The sequence below is a fragment of the Petaurus breviceps genome, unplaced genomic scaffold (genome assembly GCF_028583685.1).
Source record: "Petaurus breviceps papuanus isolate PSGF00001 unplaced genomic scaffold, PetGlider_PUasm1.0 91133, whole genome shotgun sequence".
NCBI lineage: Eukaryota > Metazoa > Chordata > Mammalia > Diprotodontia > Petauridae > Petaurus > Petaurus breviceps.
The window spans coordinates 52,201,595-52,219,852 of NW_027187419.1; the positions used below are offsets into that span (position 1 = coordinate 52,201,595).

Here is an 18,258-nt window from a genome sequence, read left to right on the forward strand (position 1 = left end):
TTTTTATGTAGGTACAATATTTAGACCATGGATATACTGAAAAGATTCCACAGTGTCATCTTTACCCAATTGTATTATATCCTGAAAGACCCCAGTTTTGTATTCCATGTCAGCTGTATAATACTGTACCCGTACGTAAAGTAATTTATTGCACTATCAGTATAAAAATCTAGATATTCTTTCTGTCACAATTGATCAATGTGTGTTAGATGCAGTGTTACCCATGATTTACTGCCCTAAGAAGCTTTTATTATGCTTAGCATTACAAATAAGCATACTAAAATATAATTATGTTGTTAGAAACAACCTTAGAAGTCATATTTACATTTTGATTTGTTTTGCTTTTAGTGTTCTGTGTTTTTATACCTGAAAGATTTAAAGTATATACTACTGGGGAGAGTAGCTAGATTTAAGAAAAACTAAGATCCTTATGTGTTCCTCCTGATACAATATAAAATATAAACTTTGATTATCCATGGAAGAAGTATTACTTTGATTTTAAGAGATGACTCAAGAAGCTTTAAGCCAGCCAGTGTTGGTTTTTTTTCTTTCTGTGTTTCAGCATAATAGAATTGTATTTGCTTGAACATGTTTCTTATTTCTGTTACACAATTGACCAACTGAATTTTAGGAGGATTGATTTCATAGAGGTATTGGGTTGGATTTAATCAAATCACATTAGATTACTTCAGACAGAAGAATTTTGCAACATGAGGATAGAAAAGAGGCATCATACTATAGTGAATAAAATTCTGGAAAAACTGGGAATCAGGAAAACCTAGGTTTAATTCCACTTCTGTCCATACTAGCTAGCTATGTGATACTGGGCAACTCTCTAATCCCGTAAATTGTGAACAGATCGCTGAATTCATTATACCAGTGAAATCACAGGCATAAACCAAAATGCAGTAATATTTGCCCATGTAAGTTCTTTGGAGCTTTATCTGAAAGCAGTTTCATTATAATTCTCTGGCTTTTGTATATCAGAAGGTTTCTTGCTCTACATCTTGTTTTTTGTTTGTGGAAAATAACATTTTTATCGCAATTAGGTTGGAAATTCCTGGCAGCCAGATGCAGTAGAACTCCTTCAAGAACTACTACCCAAGAGAGATGTGGAAATTCATAACATGGTAATAATGTATTAATGTTCAAGCAGTTATTTATGTTGATATGTCATAACTCCTTAAAAGAATTAATCTGAGGAAATAACTAATATCTAAATCTTTAAATGATAAATATTCTTTTGCATGTATGTATATGCACATGAACTAATACTCATATGAAAGAAGAGAAATTTGAATCTAAACTTTTAAATAAGCCTAATTTTAGGACGTATAAATATTTTTTAAAGGGCACACAAAGTATTTGTAAGCTTAAGTTTTCTGTTGCTAAATACTTCGTTTTAACTTATGGTATGCTACAATATTAATCCCTGTCAGAGGAAGCTGTTGGTATAGCAGAAATAACAATGGATTTGAATTTAAAGTACTTGGGTTGGAAATCCTACCAAGCCATTTAATACCATTGTAATCCTGGGCAAGCTTCTGAGTTTCACTATTCTCCTTTTTAAAACAAGAGGGTTATACTAGCTGACTTCTAAGGTGCTTTCCAGCTCTAAAACTGTGATCATGATCTTGTGCTTCAAATACAAAAACATTCATGGAGAGGGAATGGGGGAGGATGTAGGAGACAGCAGATTGGAGAAGGGGGTATTCAGTGGGATCACTGTCTTGGGGTGGTGGATAGGGGAAAGACAGGGAGAAAATTTGTAACTCAGAATCTTGTGGAAATGAATGTTGTAAAATAAACATAAAATTTCAAAAGAAAAAACATTCATCTAAGAAGGAGAGTGCTGCTATCTGTGAGGCAGCCTGCAAGGATTTAAAAAGAAAATCCTTCCTCCAAAGAGACATCCTTATACATACAAACACAAATAACAGTCTGGGGTAACATATGACTGTGCTGAATGAGTGATACAAGACTTCAGAGGAGGAAACTTAAGAGTTCTGGGCATCAGAAAAAATGTCATGGAAAAGGTAGAAGTTTAGTTGACTTTAAGACAAGAGTAAGATTTTCGCTGGGTGACTTGTTCTAGAAACAGTATATAATTTGGCCAAAATGGAATATTAGTGTAGGGGGGAATAATGAAAGGAATTTGTGAGGATTTGAATTTCTGTCCTGTAGACCTGGGGGAACCATTGAATCGTTTCTAAATAAGAAAATGCCATTCGAAGCAGTGCTTTAAAAAATTAACTTGGCAACTCTATAGGAAGAATTGATTGGGGGGAAGACTGGCACCCCTCATTTTCATCTTTGAAAGGAAATAATAATGCCTCACCCTTGACATTGTTGTGAAGAAAGCATTTTGTTGGCTTTAAATTATCATGTGAATGATAGCTGTCATTATTATGCAGACCAACACATTGTGATTAGCTCCTTTAAGTAGAAAAAAAACAGTACTTTTGAAAAACTTGTGATTTAGTGCTTTGAATTACTTAGCCATACTATTTTGCAGAGAGCATAATTGTTTTTTGGGATGAACATAAATATTCAGCTTTCAAGCTAAATTAATATTGTGTTTTAAAACTTAACTGTATTCCTTAATTGTAATAGGAATTACCCAAAAATCCATGGGGAAAATTATCTGTTCATCTCTATTTTGATGGAATGTCGCTTTCTTATTTTATGGCACACCATAAACATTGTACATTTGAAGGTTCTGAGGAAATTCTGAAAGAGGTAAGCAAGATACTTTTCTTTTAACTAGAGTTAGGGAATCCCAAGCTTAATCAGAATTATAAATATTAATATATAAGTCTACTATGTTTCACAAAATTTCATAGTTGGAAGGGATCTCTGAGGTGATGGCCAGTTCATACCTGGAACTCATACTTGGAAAAGACTCCCCTCTATTACATAGACCTGACAAGTGACCATCTACCCTTGGCTCAAATACTTCCTGTGAAGGGAAACCTATTTTCTTCTGTGATAGTCCATTCTACTTTAAAATAGCTTGATTTTTTTTTGTCAAATTTTCCTTATCTCAAACCTAAATTTTCCTCTTTGCAACTTCCACCATTGTTCCTACTTTTTTTCCCCGAGGGACAAGCTGAGCATATTTAACTACTCTCCACACAATAGCCTTTTGATGTCTTCCTTGATTCTCCATATGTCCAGTATGTCCTCCATGTATAGCCAGTCAAATCTGCCATTTCTACCTCTGCAAAATTTTTTATTTGTTACCTTCTTTTTACTAGTGCAACAACCACCCTAGTTCAGGCCCTTATTATTGTGATATTTGACTATTTCAATAGTCTCCTAATTGGCCTCCCCTCCCTCTAGTTTCTTTCCATTTGCATTGATCTTTCACACTGCTGCCAAGGTGATATTTGTAAACCATATGCTGATCATATCATTCCTCTACCCAGAAAAGTTCAGTGACTCCCTATTACCACTGGAACTATAAAAAAACTTCTGACCTTCAAAGTCCTTCCCAATCTGTTCCTTAATGTATTTTTCTATTGGTTTATATTACTTCTTTTCCCAAAGTTGCAAACCTGAATGATAAAGAAGATAGCGATACCATTGACATAAAAGATGTTTAGAAGTGTTAGGTTTGGAGTGAATGCTGAATTGTGTTTTGGATATGCCTAACTTGAATTTGGTATGGAATAGCGAGTTCGTAATATTCAGCAGTCAGTTGGTGATGAAGCACACTGTGTATTAGGAGAGAGACTAGGGATAAATATATATCTGGGAGTCACCTACAGAAATAGTAAGCCTGTGGGACCTGATGAAGTTAAGTGATTATATAGGAAAATGAGAAGAAAGCTCAGGATGAAGTCTTAAAATATATCCATTTAGGAGGCAGAATATGGATGATGATCCAACAATGAAGTTTGATTTAAAAACAAACAAAAAACTATTTGGTGTGTACAAAAAACTAAAAGAGAATAATATAGAAACTGAGACAGGAGAATATAGCCATAGAAGAGTGGTCAGCAGAGTCAGGTGCTTCAAATAGGTTAAGAAGAGTGAAGATTGAGAAAAGACCATAATTATATTTGGTAATTAAGAGATTACTAGTAATTTTGTGGATAACAATTTTAGTAAAGTGATAAGGTTGAATGCCAGATTGCAAGGAGTTGAGAAGGGAGGAAAAGCTAGTAAGGAAGATCAGCAGCTTTTTTTAGGCATTTGACTGTTAAAGGAAGCACAGATTTAGAACAGTAGTCTAATAAAGGTGGTAGGGTCTAATGGGCATTTTTTAAAGATAAAAGAAACTTCAGAATATTTGTAGGTTACAGAGAAAGGACCAATAGAGATTGCCACTTCTTCTTAATCTCTTCTGCTTCTGTTTAATCCCTGCCATTTTTGTCTTTTACCATGCCCATTTTTTGCATGAAACTTTCCCTTGATATCTCTCATTTTTTCTTGAGGAATAGATCTCTTATCTTCCCATTCTGTTTTTTTCTTCTATTTCTTTGTAATGCTTATTTAAGAAAACTTCAATATCTCACCTGGCTGTTCTCTGAAATTCTGCATTCAATTGGGTATGTCTTTCTCTTTCTCCTTTACCTTTTTTGGTTTCTGTATTTCCTCAGCTATTTGTAAAGCTTCATCAGAGAGCCATTTTGCTTTCTTACTCTTTTTTTTTTTCCTTTGGAATGTTTTTTATTGCTGCCTATTATACTCTGTAGTTTTTCAAGTACTGTATCTGCTAGATCACAGCCCTTAAATCTATTCATCACTTCCACTTCATATTCATAAAGGATGTTATTTAGATCATACCTATTTAATCTATGATTTTTCTTACTTTCTTCAATTTAAGTCTGAATTTTGCAATAAGAAGTTCTTGATCTAATCCTGGCATCTCCAGGTCTAGTTTTAATTGACTGTATAGAGCTTCTCTACCTTTGGCTGCAAATCCAAAATCAATATGATTTCTGTATTGACTATCTGGCGATGTCCATGTGTAGGCACACTTTTTGGGTAGTTGAAAAAGAATGTTATGACATGTGAGTTATCTTGACACGCTTCCATTATTTGCCCTGCTTCATTTTGTACTCAAAGGTCAAATTTGCCTGCTGTTCCAGTTATCTTTTGATTTCCTACCTCACCATTCCAGGCTCCTGTGATGAATGTGACAGATTTTTTTTTTGGGTGTTATCACTAGAAGATGATGTTGGTCTTCATAGAATTGATCAACTTTGGCCTCTTCAGTGTCAGTGTTTGAAGCATAAACTTGCATTACTCTGATATTGAATGGTTTGCCTTGGATTCAAACAGATATCATTCAGTCATTTTTGAGCATATACCCATCTTAACAAACTCTTTTAATACCCAGAATGGTTTTTTTCTTCAGAACTCTTGACTTTGATGGGCAGCAGTGGTAAAGGTATCACCTGTACCCTTGAGGTCTTCAGTTTCTTCTCAAAGATTTCATAATCTGTATAAATGCTTTTCTGTATTCCTTTTGGCAATATCATTTTTTACCAACTGCATTATCAGAAGTTAGAAGCTTTACTCATTTTGAAAGCATCTTTCACATTTCAGATGTGTCATAGCTTGGGAAGCTAGTATAATTCTCAGTTGTTAGCAGGTCAAAAAATAGGGCCTCTCTTCTCAGCAGGGAGTTAGCTGCTCCATAGTTAATCTCTCTGACCTGCTTCCTCAGCTGTCCTCACCTGTGAAAGGCATTATGCCCAAGAAAACCAGAAGCTGCTCCTCAGAAGGAACTTCTTTACATATTTATTTCACTCCTAGTGTTCAGTGGTCATCTTTTTCTTCTATTACATTGTCCACTCTAACCTATGATAGAACAGCTTTCCCCTCTTCCTCTGTAGATCCTTGTCTTTTGTTTTTACTTTAACACTTTAATGTTACGTTATCTATATAACATTTGGGGGGAAGGAAGGGAAGGCCTGTAATTTCATTGGCATTTGGAATTCCCAATGATAAAATTCTTAGCAGTGCCGATCTGTACCTGCTCTGTGTTGCTATATTGCCTGTTCTGTACCTGATCTATATTAAATATTATAAATAGGAATGAAAATGCCAGATTACCAAGCTACTTTTTCCAGATGAAATAAAACCCACTATTTCATAAGAATCTGGGGTCTCCATTGAGATAGATTTAACATTATAACATTAAAGACTTCTTGGGGGTAAAGCACACAGAGCAGTATTTAGAATCTCTGTGGGAATCTGTTGCTTTTCTCTATGCCCTAAATAACTAAACAGAAGATAACTAAAATATACTATTTACACTATTAAGATAAAGTCATTTCAGATAAAAAGATGCAGTAATGTTATTACTGTGTTATCGCGATTTTAGAAGCCAAAGGATCCCAGTGACAAGTATGAAGAAGAAAACTGGGAAATAAACTTTCAGGTAAATTTCAGCCCAAATCCTGTTTTTACATTTAAATCATTTCCATTTCATACTAAGTACCTAACATATTACTTTCTAGAAGTGGACATTTATTAAATAAATGCTTTTTTGTGTGATAATCATGAAATTTCAGCAATAGGCAATTTGTGTTTATTTCTCAAATTAGATATTTTCTGTACTGCCAATCCGACCCCACTAGGAGGACCTCATTTAGTAGGAAGAGTTATAATCACTTTAGCAGATATTTCTGATTTGGGTCTCAGAATGTCAACTCTGGGAAATTATCCCCCTGCTATCAGAACCCACTATGGTAGGAAGAGTTATAGTCAGAATATCAATCATGGGAAAATATCCCTACTGGATAGTTTATTCTAGCCTTACCTATATAGCGGTTACATTGTATTAGGAGAAGTTAATTATAAACACAGAAAAGAGGACAAAGAAAAGCCAACAAATTACTAATAGTGTTAATAACAAAAATAATAGCAGCTATCATTTATATAGCACTTTAAAGTTTTCAAAATAGTTTTACAAATACCTCATTTCCTCACATCTCCTATTCTACGTATATTATCTCACGTTTTTCATATTTTCATTCAAGTACACAAAATCAGATTTACTTTGCCAAACTGAACTTAGTCTGTTAGTCTATTCTTGTTATTCAGTCATCTTTCAGTAGTGTCTTGACTCTTCATGCACTCATTTGGGGTGACTTGCCCAGGGTCAAACAGCTAATAAGTGTATGCAGCTGGATTTGAACTCAGAAAGATGAACTTTCCTGACTGGGCCCAGCACTCTATCCATTGTGCCACCTAGCTGCCTTGACTTGTAGTCTTGATGAAAATAAATTGGTGGGAGGTTCAACCCATGTCCAGAAAATCTTCAGATAATAACTATGACAGTTACCAAATTCCAGAAAGATTTTTGCTAATTTGAATCATATCAGAGTGAATAATTTTTCCTTGAATTTTGTATTGATGATCATAATAAAACTTGAATTTGTCTTATATTGTAGGAATTGCTTCAGTCTGATACAAAGACTCCTGTTTTACCACCATATTTATCACCATCTCTCCCTCCTCCAGGAGAACTTTATCCTGTCCAAGTGAAGCATGTTATTTCACCTAATGAGGTACACAATTTAAATGTATAATGAAAAAATGAAAATTTTAATCAGAATGGTAGTATGGTAACTAAGAGCATCACCACTTTGGAATATAAATTTATTTGTACAATCTTATGGAAGATAGTGAAAGATTATTAACATTATCACCTCATGATATGAAAAGAAACAATGGAGGAAAAAAGAGAAATCAGTTTAAAGATACCTAGATGAGGGACCCCAATTTAGCAAATAATCCCAAAGGTATTGAAGGAGAACAAAAAATAGATGAAAGATCTTCAGATATTTTATAACATACTCTTTCACCATTAAGGACAGTGAGTGGAGCCACCATATGTCCGAGTTCCACATTTACTTGTAGAGAAGATGAAAATGGCACTAAAGAGAGCAAAGATGGAAAAGCAGATGAGGTAGACCAAATGAACGTTGTCTGTGACAAAATTTTGAGACTTTTGAGGAATTCTCATGTGACCTGAAGGAAGCATCAAAATAATGGAGGGAAAAACACTTCACAGATGATGTTACTGAAAAAAGAGACTGATAGTGTCAGTAATTACTGACCTATATGTCTGAATTCTTACCTGTAGAAATTTTTTTTTGAAAGTAATCTGCAAGCATGGGGCAGCTAGGTGGAGCAATGAGGGTAGAGCACAGGACCTAAGTCAGAAAGATCTATCTTCCTGAATTCAAATTCAACCTCAGACACTTAACTAGCTGTGCCACCCTGGGCAAGTAATTTAATCCTGTTTGCCTCGGTTTCCTTATGGCTAGAGAAGGAGATGGCTACTTTATTATCTTTGCCAAGAAAACTCCAAGTGGGGTTATGAAGAGTCAGACACAACTGAACAACCAGAACAACCTGCACATACCTTATGGTCATCCTAGATGAAGTTATTGAAGAGAAACATTCAAGCTTTCATAAAAAGCATTCTATAATAGATTGAATCTTTACTAGCGTATTGTTCAAAGATGGAGAAAAAAAATTTCAATGTGCTTATTTTTTGTTGACTAAAAATTTTTTTTAATTAAATTGAGGTAGAGTAGTAAAACATCTCTCTAAAAGCTTCTGCCAACAAGGTGTTTCTCAGGCATTTTTTTTTTCGTTTTTAGTATTTTTTCCAATTACATGTAAAAACAATTTTTAGCATTAATTTTTTTTTAAATTTTGAATACCAAATACTCCCCTTCCCTCTCTCCTTTTTGAAAAGAAAAGCCATTTTATGTAGATTATACATGTGCAGTCATGCAAAACATATTTCCATATTAGTCATGTGAAAAAACAGATTCCCCCAAAGAGTTGCACCAAATCGTCCTCTTAGGAAAACCAAGTGGTTCAAGAACACTTGTTATCCCAATTATAACACTGATACATGATTGAAGGAATTTTCAACCATATGGTGTCTTGGATAGACACCATAAATAGACAATGAATTCAGACCTGAATTGGAGGAGAAAAGTAGGGAATACTGTCGTTGGAACTCAATCCCTGTCTTACAGAGCTATATTTAAACCTATTCCTTTCCCTTGTTTTTTTTTTTTCTTTTTGAACAGTTGCTCAATGGTTACTTCAGAAGGAGCATGTGATAGTCTCCATGATCTTATCCACGTTATTTTTAGGGGAAAGTAAGCCAGAAAATAAGTTATTTGGATTCAAAACTGATTAAGTTGACTGTCCAAAGAGTAGTTAGTAATTATTCAGTGTCACCTTCAACTTGGAACTCAGATAGTGAGCTGTTTGAAGAATCTGTGCATAGGTCTGACTTGTTTAAGATTTTTATCAATGATTTGGAGAAAAGCATATGTAGACTCGAAGGAAGGCTCATTCTGGCTAGCTGCAGATAGCAGAGTTAGAAACAATCTTTGAACGTTGCAGAGACAAATTTAGATTTGATAATAAGTAAACATTTGCTAGCAATTAAAACTATCCCAGTGAAGGTTCTCCTCTTCTTCACTGATGCTTTTCAAGAAAAGGCTGAAAAATTATGTTGTGGATAAGATTCTGGTTCAGATAATGATTAAACTAGATGGCCCCCAAGACATAAGATCTTTAAGAGCTTGCTTGCCTTGCCAAGGAAGAAAATGGCCAAAAAAGGAAAGAAAAAGACTCCTAAGGAACACCTAAGGGGTCAGTAATTAGATATCAGAGCAGAAGAACCAAGGAGTATCCTAGTAGTAACTATTATTAATTCTTATGTATCCTTTTGCCAACTATGTAAGAAATATTGCAAAAGTAACAAAACTTAAAAGATATTCTTTTACTTTTTTGGCCTAGGTATATATCTGCCTTGATCTAATAGAAAACTTCAACCACCACAATGTCACAATTGATACTGGAGTCAACTGGGAGTCTGAACCAAAGAGCCTAGATGAAGTACTACAGAGTTGTAATCAGAATTCGGATTCTCTTCCTTCATTGACAGATTTTAGATCAGGTATTTTTTTTGTCATTCTTTCAAATATTGAAATTTAAATAGAGAAATTTCATTATATTTTTATTCTTAATGAAACTTTGAAATGCTCTTTGAAAAATATTTGTGGGGGCTTTGGCTTAATGTTTGTTCTGAAAAAGTGGAAAAATTATTTCTTTAAATCAGAAATTTTGTGATATTTTTTGAATATCAACTATTTTCCTTAACAGAAGAAATACTGTGTATTTTGACCTACATTGAAGATGCCATATTTTTATTGACACCTTTTGTTTTTTATATGATGGTCATTCCATGATGTGTACCCCATTCTTGTAGAACACTCCCTTTTAAAAAATAATATTAAAACTAATTTATGCACAATATTCTGTATCTACTGTCTGCTATGGGAATGGGAATCTGAAGATCTTCCCTGCCCCTTGGCCCTTTGATAGGCTCAAGTGACTCTGAGAACCTTCCCTGATTTGAAAAAATACACTGCCCCCTAGGAGGCTGAATGTGATCACATGGAGCCTATGGCTGGAGGCTTGTTTTTCAGGAATGCCCATACCTTGTTACTTTGTGATTGGGCAGAGTGTACAGATAAGTTACAAGCAGAAGTTATAAGAAGACATAGAAACATTTCAAGCAGACAGGCCTCCAGCTGTCTGACCATTACATCCATACCTAGTCACATTTACCAGAGAGGGAAGCACCAACATCTGGGTTTTCAAAGCCAGAGGGGCTCAACTGCTGCCTAGAGTCTCGTCTGGTCAGATCACTTCTCAAAGTGAGCCCCAAAACAAAGCCTCACATCAGGGTTTATATAGCCTCCTGGGTCAGAGAATGTAACTGCCCAATCACAAAGTATCTCCTGAAAAACAGGCCTCCGGTCATAGGCTCCAGGTGTACTTAAGCCTGTTAAAGGGCCTAGGGGCAGGGAATATCTTAAATTCACATTCCCATTACACCATTGAAACCCCACCTTCCTCTCCTCCCCCTTTGAAAACCCAGATGTTAGTGCTTCCCTTTCTGGTACCGACTAGGTATGGATGTAATGGTCAGACAGCTGGAAGCCCTGTCTCCTGATCTGTTTCTCTGTGTATTTTTTTGTCTGCTTGTAACTTCTGTTTGTATTCTCCGAAGTTCAGGGTGTTGACTTTTTCCCCTCAACTAGGTAAATGGTACATGTTTGATTAAAGTATTGTTAACCCATTTTGAGTTTCTTTCCTTTAGAAAAACAGATCTAAGAACCTGTGCTAGCAGCCATCCTGGGTATGCTAGGGTGCTTACTGTTACAATGTCCCCCAACTCTCTTACATAGAGAAGGGAAGTATATTTTATTACCTCTAGGAATTATATTGGTCATTTCATTTAATCTTGAGTTCAGCTATGTTTCAGTGTTTTTGTTTGCATTTTTATATATTTACATGTTCATATATACACATATATACATATAAATACACACATATATACATATAAAGCTAGCATTGATATATCACTTAAAGGTTTGCAGAGCACTTTTATATATGTCAACTCATTTTGGGTATGGAAGGGTATTGTGGTTCTCTTTTCATTGAGTTTACTTTTTGCTACTATGGAAAACTACAAGTGGTAAATGAAAGTGTTATCAATACTATTTCTCATACAAATTATCAGAAAACACTTTTAAGAGGGGGAAAGGTACATCCAGGTTTAAAGTCGGTCATAAATAGCTTTGATCTCACTTTATTTACTTTTTCATTACTTCAACTTGTTTAACTTGTGTTTATCATTAAGGCCCTGGAACACGGGAACAAAAAATTAAATCTGTCGGTGGATTCACATATGAAATGATAGGCCAATTAAATGGAATCTTTAATAATTCAATGCTTCAGAGATCTGTAATTTCTCTGATAAGGATGCTTCTTTCACAAATTCTTATTGCAACCTCTCTACAACTTATTAGATAGTCTTTGAGAGCTATTTTAGCAACCTCTCCCTCACCAAAAAAAAAATTCACCCCAAGACCAACTTAGTAAGGAGTTTCTGAACTTGCTAGGCTAATCCTCAGTAATAGGATATATCCAGGCCATTACTGAGCTGCTAAAATAAAATCTTACTTTGATACCTTAACATAAGATGGTGGAAGCCCTGGGCTCCTGAAAGCTTTGCTATTGGGGTATAACTTTACTAGGCTCAATCAAATTGGAAATGCTTCAAGTATCAGCTGATGGTGATTAGGAGGTATATGTTAATAATTCTAGAATTCTTAAGTATAATAAATCTGTACTGCTCTTAGTAGGACTAAAGTTAAACTAATTCAGAAATATCTCTTTTAAGTATAATGGTTCACTAAGTAAAGTCTTACAGTCTCTCTTAGCAACCCATTTCTACAGTATAATCAATGGCATTTCAGAGCAGCGTGTAATACCATAAGAGTGGTAGAAAGGAAAAGGGTAATAATAACTCTGTGTTTAACTAATAGATATATAAACTTGAGAAGGAAAATTGCCAAGAATGATAAAGTTCACTCTCTCTTCTCTCCAGATCTTTGATGTCATCACCTGTGGAACTCCCATATTGGTGTCTCTCTTCCCCTACATGTTTAGTACCTACCCTTTGTCTTCTCCACCCCAGTTTCTGTTCCCTTCAAATATTAGTTTTCTAGTTCCTAATATACTTAACTCACTCCTTCAACCACAATAGGACGTGGTCTTATTTTAGACACCACATTGGCCCCATCCATACACCAAATCAAGTAAATTTTTGCCCCATGTGTAGAAAAATCCATTGTGTATGTCATCGTATTTAAACCTTATAACAGTACTGTGAAATGGATACTCTGGTAGATCTATGATTTCATCAATCCAAAAGTTCCTTCCAGTGCTAGAGGCTCCATCCCTGCCCTACCAACCCTTTTTTGCCTTTTTTCACTGTCTTAAGTTCCTCATAGAGAATCCAGCTAGTATTAAGGTGTTCCATCTACCCTAACTATTTAAGAAGTGCCACTGGTCCTCTCATCTTCATGTAGGGAAAAATAAATGGGTTTCAAAGAGAAATAACCTCTATGGTTGTGAAACTTATATTCAGGAGGTTTTGAACTCAAGTCTTTCTACCTTCAGGTCCAGTACTCTAGCCACACATAGCATGTTAATAAAGAGGTAATACTTATATGAAGAAGTTATATTTTTAGTTTGAGATTAGGTGGAGGCCAGATTCTTGCTAAGTGAAGGGGGATAGAGTAAGATTTGGCATGATTTTTCCCAACAGTTTTATTCACTGAATGAAATAATTATTTTTATATTAAATTTGTGACATTGGGGAAAACTTCAACAGATAACTAGAGAAATTAAAATTTATAATTATGTAATGAAATAATCTCTTGGAAGTGTAGATCTAGTAAACATTGAACTGTTAAATATTGATGAGAAGAGATCTTATTTAAGTTTTTCAAGGATCTGTGATTTAATCAGTATGAATACTCCTTCCCCTGATGCAGATCACAGTCTTTGAGAGAGTATCTGCCCCCAAAATTAATCAAGTTGCATTCAGCCCGGAAATTACTGTCTCTGAATATAATTAATATAATTAGACTGGTCCTAAGATAAAATGACATGTGGTTTAGTGTTGTACTATTCTTACACACAGTCTTACCAGTTTGGTAGGACCCAGTAGAGCTTATACTCTGCTTTAAGAACTCAGTATCACACCAAGGCATCACAGTCATGTTTTGATGGAAGGGAAAGTATAATATATTTGGCTTATAAAAGCTTCCAGGAGAGTAAAACCTACAGGCATCCAGACCTTAGAGTTCTGTTGTCCTCCAGAGAAACTGAACAGAGGAAGGGGTTAGGTGGAATAGATGTCTGTCCTATATGTGGAGAAGGCAAAGGACTGCTATTTCCTGTGACACTTGAAAAACACAGAAAGTAGAATGCATGGGAATAGGTAAGCTATGCTCATGTAGTGCTAGCATGCCTTAGAATGAGTGCTGTGAAATTGTTAGCTGCTATCATCATCATTATCATTTCCATAGTTTTTCTCAGGGCCTACATATTCACTCTTCAGACTTAAAAAAGGGCATCAGGAAAGTGGTATTTTATTTCTGGAAATGACAAGAGATCAGGACTAATACAAAGAAATATAAGAGTCTTTCATATTTGATAGTGAAAATGTTAGGTTTATATTATAATTTCCCTTTTATTCTCTCTCCAGAAATGCCTTGTCTTGCAGAATATAATGATGGTTTATGGTATCGAGCAAAGATTCTTTCCATCAAAGAATTTGATCCCCTTGCTATCCTGGTACAATTTGTTGACTATGGATCAACTGAAAAATTGCCAACGAGCAGGTAAAGTCAACATAGTTATGTTTAATGGTAATCTGTTAAGAGCATCAACTTCTTTCCTTTCTCCAAAAATATCTTGGAGTTGTTCATAATTCTTTTCAATTTTTTCAAGCATTAAATCATATGCTTTATGTTTTAATGTTTCTTCTGTTTCAGACTGCGTCAAATTCCTCTCCACCTTATGAAATATCCTGCTCGGGCTGTAAAAGTTCTTTTGGCTGGATTTAAACCTCCATTAAAAGATTCAAAAAAGACAAGAATTCCATACTGCCCCAAGTGGAGCATGGAAGCCATGTGGGCTATGATAGACTGTCTTCAAGGAAAACAGCTTTATGCTTCCTTGTTGGTAAATTTTTATTCTAATTAGCAGGAATACTAAGAGTCCAGAATTTTTCATAGTAATTTGGCATCATTGAATATTATCTTAGTTGTCTTTTTCTTAATTATGTAGCAGAGGTGTCAAACTCCTGTGGCTGGAACAAGATTTAAATGTAATTGGGAAATGTTTTACAAAATAAAGATACAATACTACATAATGTTAATTTGTGGTTTTCTGGTGCAGTATACAGATGACCAGTATCCCTTACTATTTAAATTTGACACCACTGATACAGTATATGAAAGTATATTGACCTAGAGACTTAATTTTAAGATTTATTAAAAGTTATGTAATAGTCATGTTTTAGTTATTCAAACTTGAAATTCATTTTTAAGTATTATCTGAATTTTATAATCTTAACAGCAGAAGCAGTATCAGAAATTCCAAATAAGAATATTCTCACTGATTGCTTTTGTTAAGGTAAATGCCTATAGTTCCTTTGAAACATAAAACTTAGGAGATGTGGCAGGGGAAAACAGGTTTATTTTAAACCTAATGTTTTTATATTCAGCAGGTGTTTGTTTCCATTTTGTATGTGAGAGTGATGACATTCTTTGGAGTACAGAATAGGCCTGTTAAGGACAGAGCTTCTCAAAGATAATTTAGATCAAGTATCTGGATATAAATGTATCTGAATATAGTGAATAAATTGCTTAGGATAAAATAAAAAAGAAGAGATGAAGGTGAGGAACTTGTTTGACAAATTCTGCTTTTGTTTAGACTCAGTCACCAGAATATATAGTGACCTTATATGAAGATGAACAATATCCAGTTCATATGTCGTTGATAGAAATGGGACTTGCAGATTTAGATGAATGACGTAAGTATATATAATGCTTTCTGACCTTTCTGACTAATGCAATTCATGATTAGTAATAGACGTCAATACCATATATCATGTGATTTCCTCTTGTTAACTCAAAGAAATGTCAAGTGAGCTTAGTGAGAAATTCCCATCTCCTCTTGAATGCCTTTCAAATCTTCTCTTTATCTTGTGAAAGGTGGCAGCACCAGTACTAACGAGTACCCACTTCTCTAGAAAACTTTTTTTAGAATTTTTACAGCCATTACAGAACCAGGTGAAGCATATACCAGTGGCTTTCAGCATCTAGTTAGGCTAGTTTCTGTACCTACATGAGGACTTAGTAGAACCAGACTGGTACTCATATTTAGGGAGAAATTTTAATTGATTGGACTAGATTATACACGTATACATGCACATGTACGTATAAAAATATATCTTGTACATGTGGGTAATTGACTTGTCCAATTGCATCTGTTTGTGTAAGAACTTAGAATTATTAGAACAGCAATGAATATTAGTGGTCATCAATTGGGAAAGAGGCCCAAAGACTTGCCTGAGGTCACATTAAGGAAGTTTCAGAGACAGGATTTGAAACTAGGGTTTCCTCCTAATAAAGAGGTTTTTCCATGTTGCTAGGAATTGGACAAGTCTAAGCAACTGAGAAAATCCAGAGTTGTGTGTATACACATAATGAAGTTTTATTTTTTAAAGTCTATGTCAATTGGATATTTACAACAGTTCAGAAATGTTAGGTAGAAAAATGTTCAGCCATCAAAAGTAAAAGCTAATTTTAGTCAGGCTAATTTACAAAGTTTCATTATAGTACTTAATTTTTTTTTTTTTTTTGCTTTTTGGAGGGGGGCATGCAGGGCAATTGGGATTGTGACACTTGACCAAGGTCACAGGGCTAGTGTTAAGTGTCTGTGTCTGGATTTGAACTCAGGTCCTCCTGGCTCCAGGGCCGATGCTTTATTCACTGTACCACCTAGCCACCCCGTACTTAAAGCTTAAGGACTTTTTTGTAATTAGTCATCTAAATGTTTAGGTCAAGAAACATTCACAAATCTAGGCTTTAAAATATAGATGTATAATTATACCAGAGCTTTTGTTTTTCAGGTATATTCCGTTGCTGAGCACATGTGGCAGCCCAGAAGAAACATTTTAGTTCTGTTTAGAGTAGTTCAGGCTTATTTTTGTTTTAGTTTTTCAAAATAACTTTCTTCATATATTGTACTCTCTGTCGGATTGTTAGGAATTATTTTTTTTCCATTACTAAAGAATATACTTAATAAATGTTTGGAGTCTTTGTTCATAAACTTTCCTGGTTTATTACTAGTTTTTATTTCAGCATGTATATTGACATAAAATCTTAGGATGGAAAAACTTCTTTGTATGATGGTAGGCTCTCAACTCTGTAAATAAATGCAATGGCAATTGTCAACTTTCAGAAACTATGTGAAATGATCATAGTTTATGTAAGGTAAGTCATACATAATATTGTCAGCCAAATGCTAACCATATGTTGGTTAGGAAAATAAAAGTGGAAGTTTTTGTTCATGCTTTCCTAAATCAGTCAAAACACAATCGGCTAAGGTGGGATAACTTTTTTTTTTTTGTTTTAGTGACTATATTTAGTAACATCTCATTTATTCACCATATTATATGAATGTCTTAAGTAATGAATTACCTCCTGGCATAGGCTAATCTGTTTTAGGATTGCACACATTACTGTGATGTTTTTCCCTATTTTTGAAATGAAATCTGTCCTTTGGTCCTGTTTCTATTCTTCCTACACCACCACCCCCCCACCAAACAGCCATCATCCCTACCCTTAAAAAAAGGTCTTCAAACTTTTTACCAAATTATTTTCATCTTAGTCTGATATGGTTTGGGGGCCCATCACCAAAAGATTATCTTCTGTTGGAAATACTCCAGCTTGTCATTGTCCCTTATGAGATTGTACTTGTGCTGTCATGTTAATAAAACAGGATAAAGAACAAGACCCTTAGGGGCAGCCAGGTGGCTCAGCGAGTAAGAGCACCCGCTCCAGTGTCAGGATGACCTGGGGATCGAATCCCAGGCTCAGATACTTAGCATCACATCCAGAAATAACTGGCCGTGTAACCTTGAGCAAGTTACTTAACCCCAATTGCTTATAAAAAAAAAAAGAACAAGACCCTTGGATAGTCTCATAAAGCCAGGTTCAAATTCCTATAGCACAGAGTGGCTTTGACTCTGGTAAAGTCACATAACGTCTCAGTACTCTTGGGAACATCCTTCCTAAGGTTGTAGTTTGTAGACAAAGTGTCACCCTGCCAGGACTAGAAGGGGAGTATCTTCACCTGGGAGTTTCCTATCCCTAACCCTTCAGCATTTAGTTGTTGAGTAGCCCTTCTTAGGCTTCCTATTTAGATTCTTGATCCTTGACTTATACATTCTCTGATATCTTTGAAAGTGTGTGAGGTGATGTAGTAGAGATCTAGTCAAATAAGCATTTAAGTGCCCACTACGTACAGGACACTGGAGTAGGCATCGAGAGATACAGATGAAAGAGCCCCAGCTATCAAGGAGCTTTGAAGGAAGTGAAGGATTCTAAGAGACGAGTTCAGATTTCAGTTTAAATTTTAAAATTACATGACCATGGGAAACTCACTTAAACTTTCAAACCTAGGTTCCTTATCAGTAAAATCATTGTGATGGTAGTTATGAGGAAAGCAATGTAAAAAAAGTAGTTATCTCAGGACACATAATACAGTATCCCCATGTTTGATTTCCTCATTGCAAACTTAAAAGGTACAAGGTAAATAGGGACTCAACATTTT

The 18,258-nt window shown here is 35.1% G+C and overlaps 1 protein-coding gene across 1 annotated transcript in view; it reads left to right on the forward strand.

Annotated features, from left to right (window-relative positions):
- Positions 1–15,450, forward strand: part of RNF17 (ring finger protein 17) — a 132,420-nt gene extending 116,970 nt beyond the window's left edge. Inside the window, exons 28-36 of the mRNA XM_069079711.1 lie at positions 12–131; positions 1,050–1,130; positions 2,614–2,739; positions 6,338–6,394; positions 7,410–7,526; positions 9,790–9,949; positions 14,120–14,255; positions 14,409–14,598; positions 15,352–15,450. Of these exons, the coding sequence (XP_068935812.1) occupies positions 12–131; positions 1,050–1,130; positions 2,614–2,739; positions 6,338–6,394; positions 7,410–7,526; positions 9,790–9,949; positions 14,120–14,255; positions 14,409–14,598; positions 15,352–15,450 (1,086 nt within the window). The remainder of the gene's footprint in view (positions 1–11; positions 132–1,049; positions 1,131–2,613; positions 2,740–6,337; positions 6,395–7,409; positions 7,527–9,789; positions 9,950–14,119; positions 14,256–14,408; positions 14,599–15,351) is intronic.
- Positions 15,451–18,258: the final 2,808 nt, after the last annotated feature.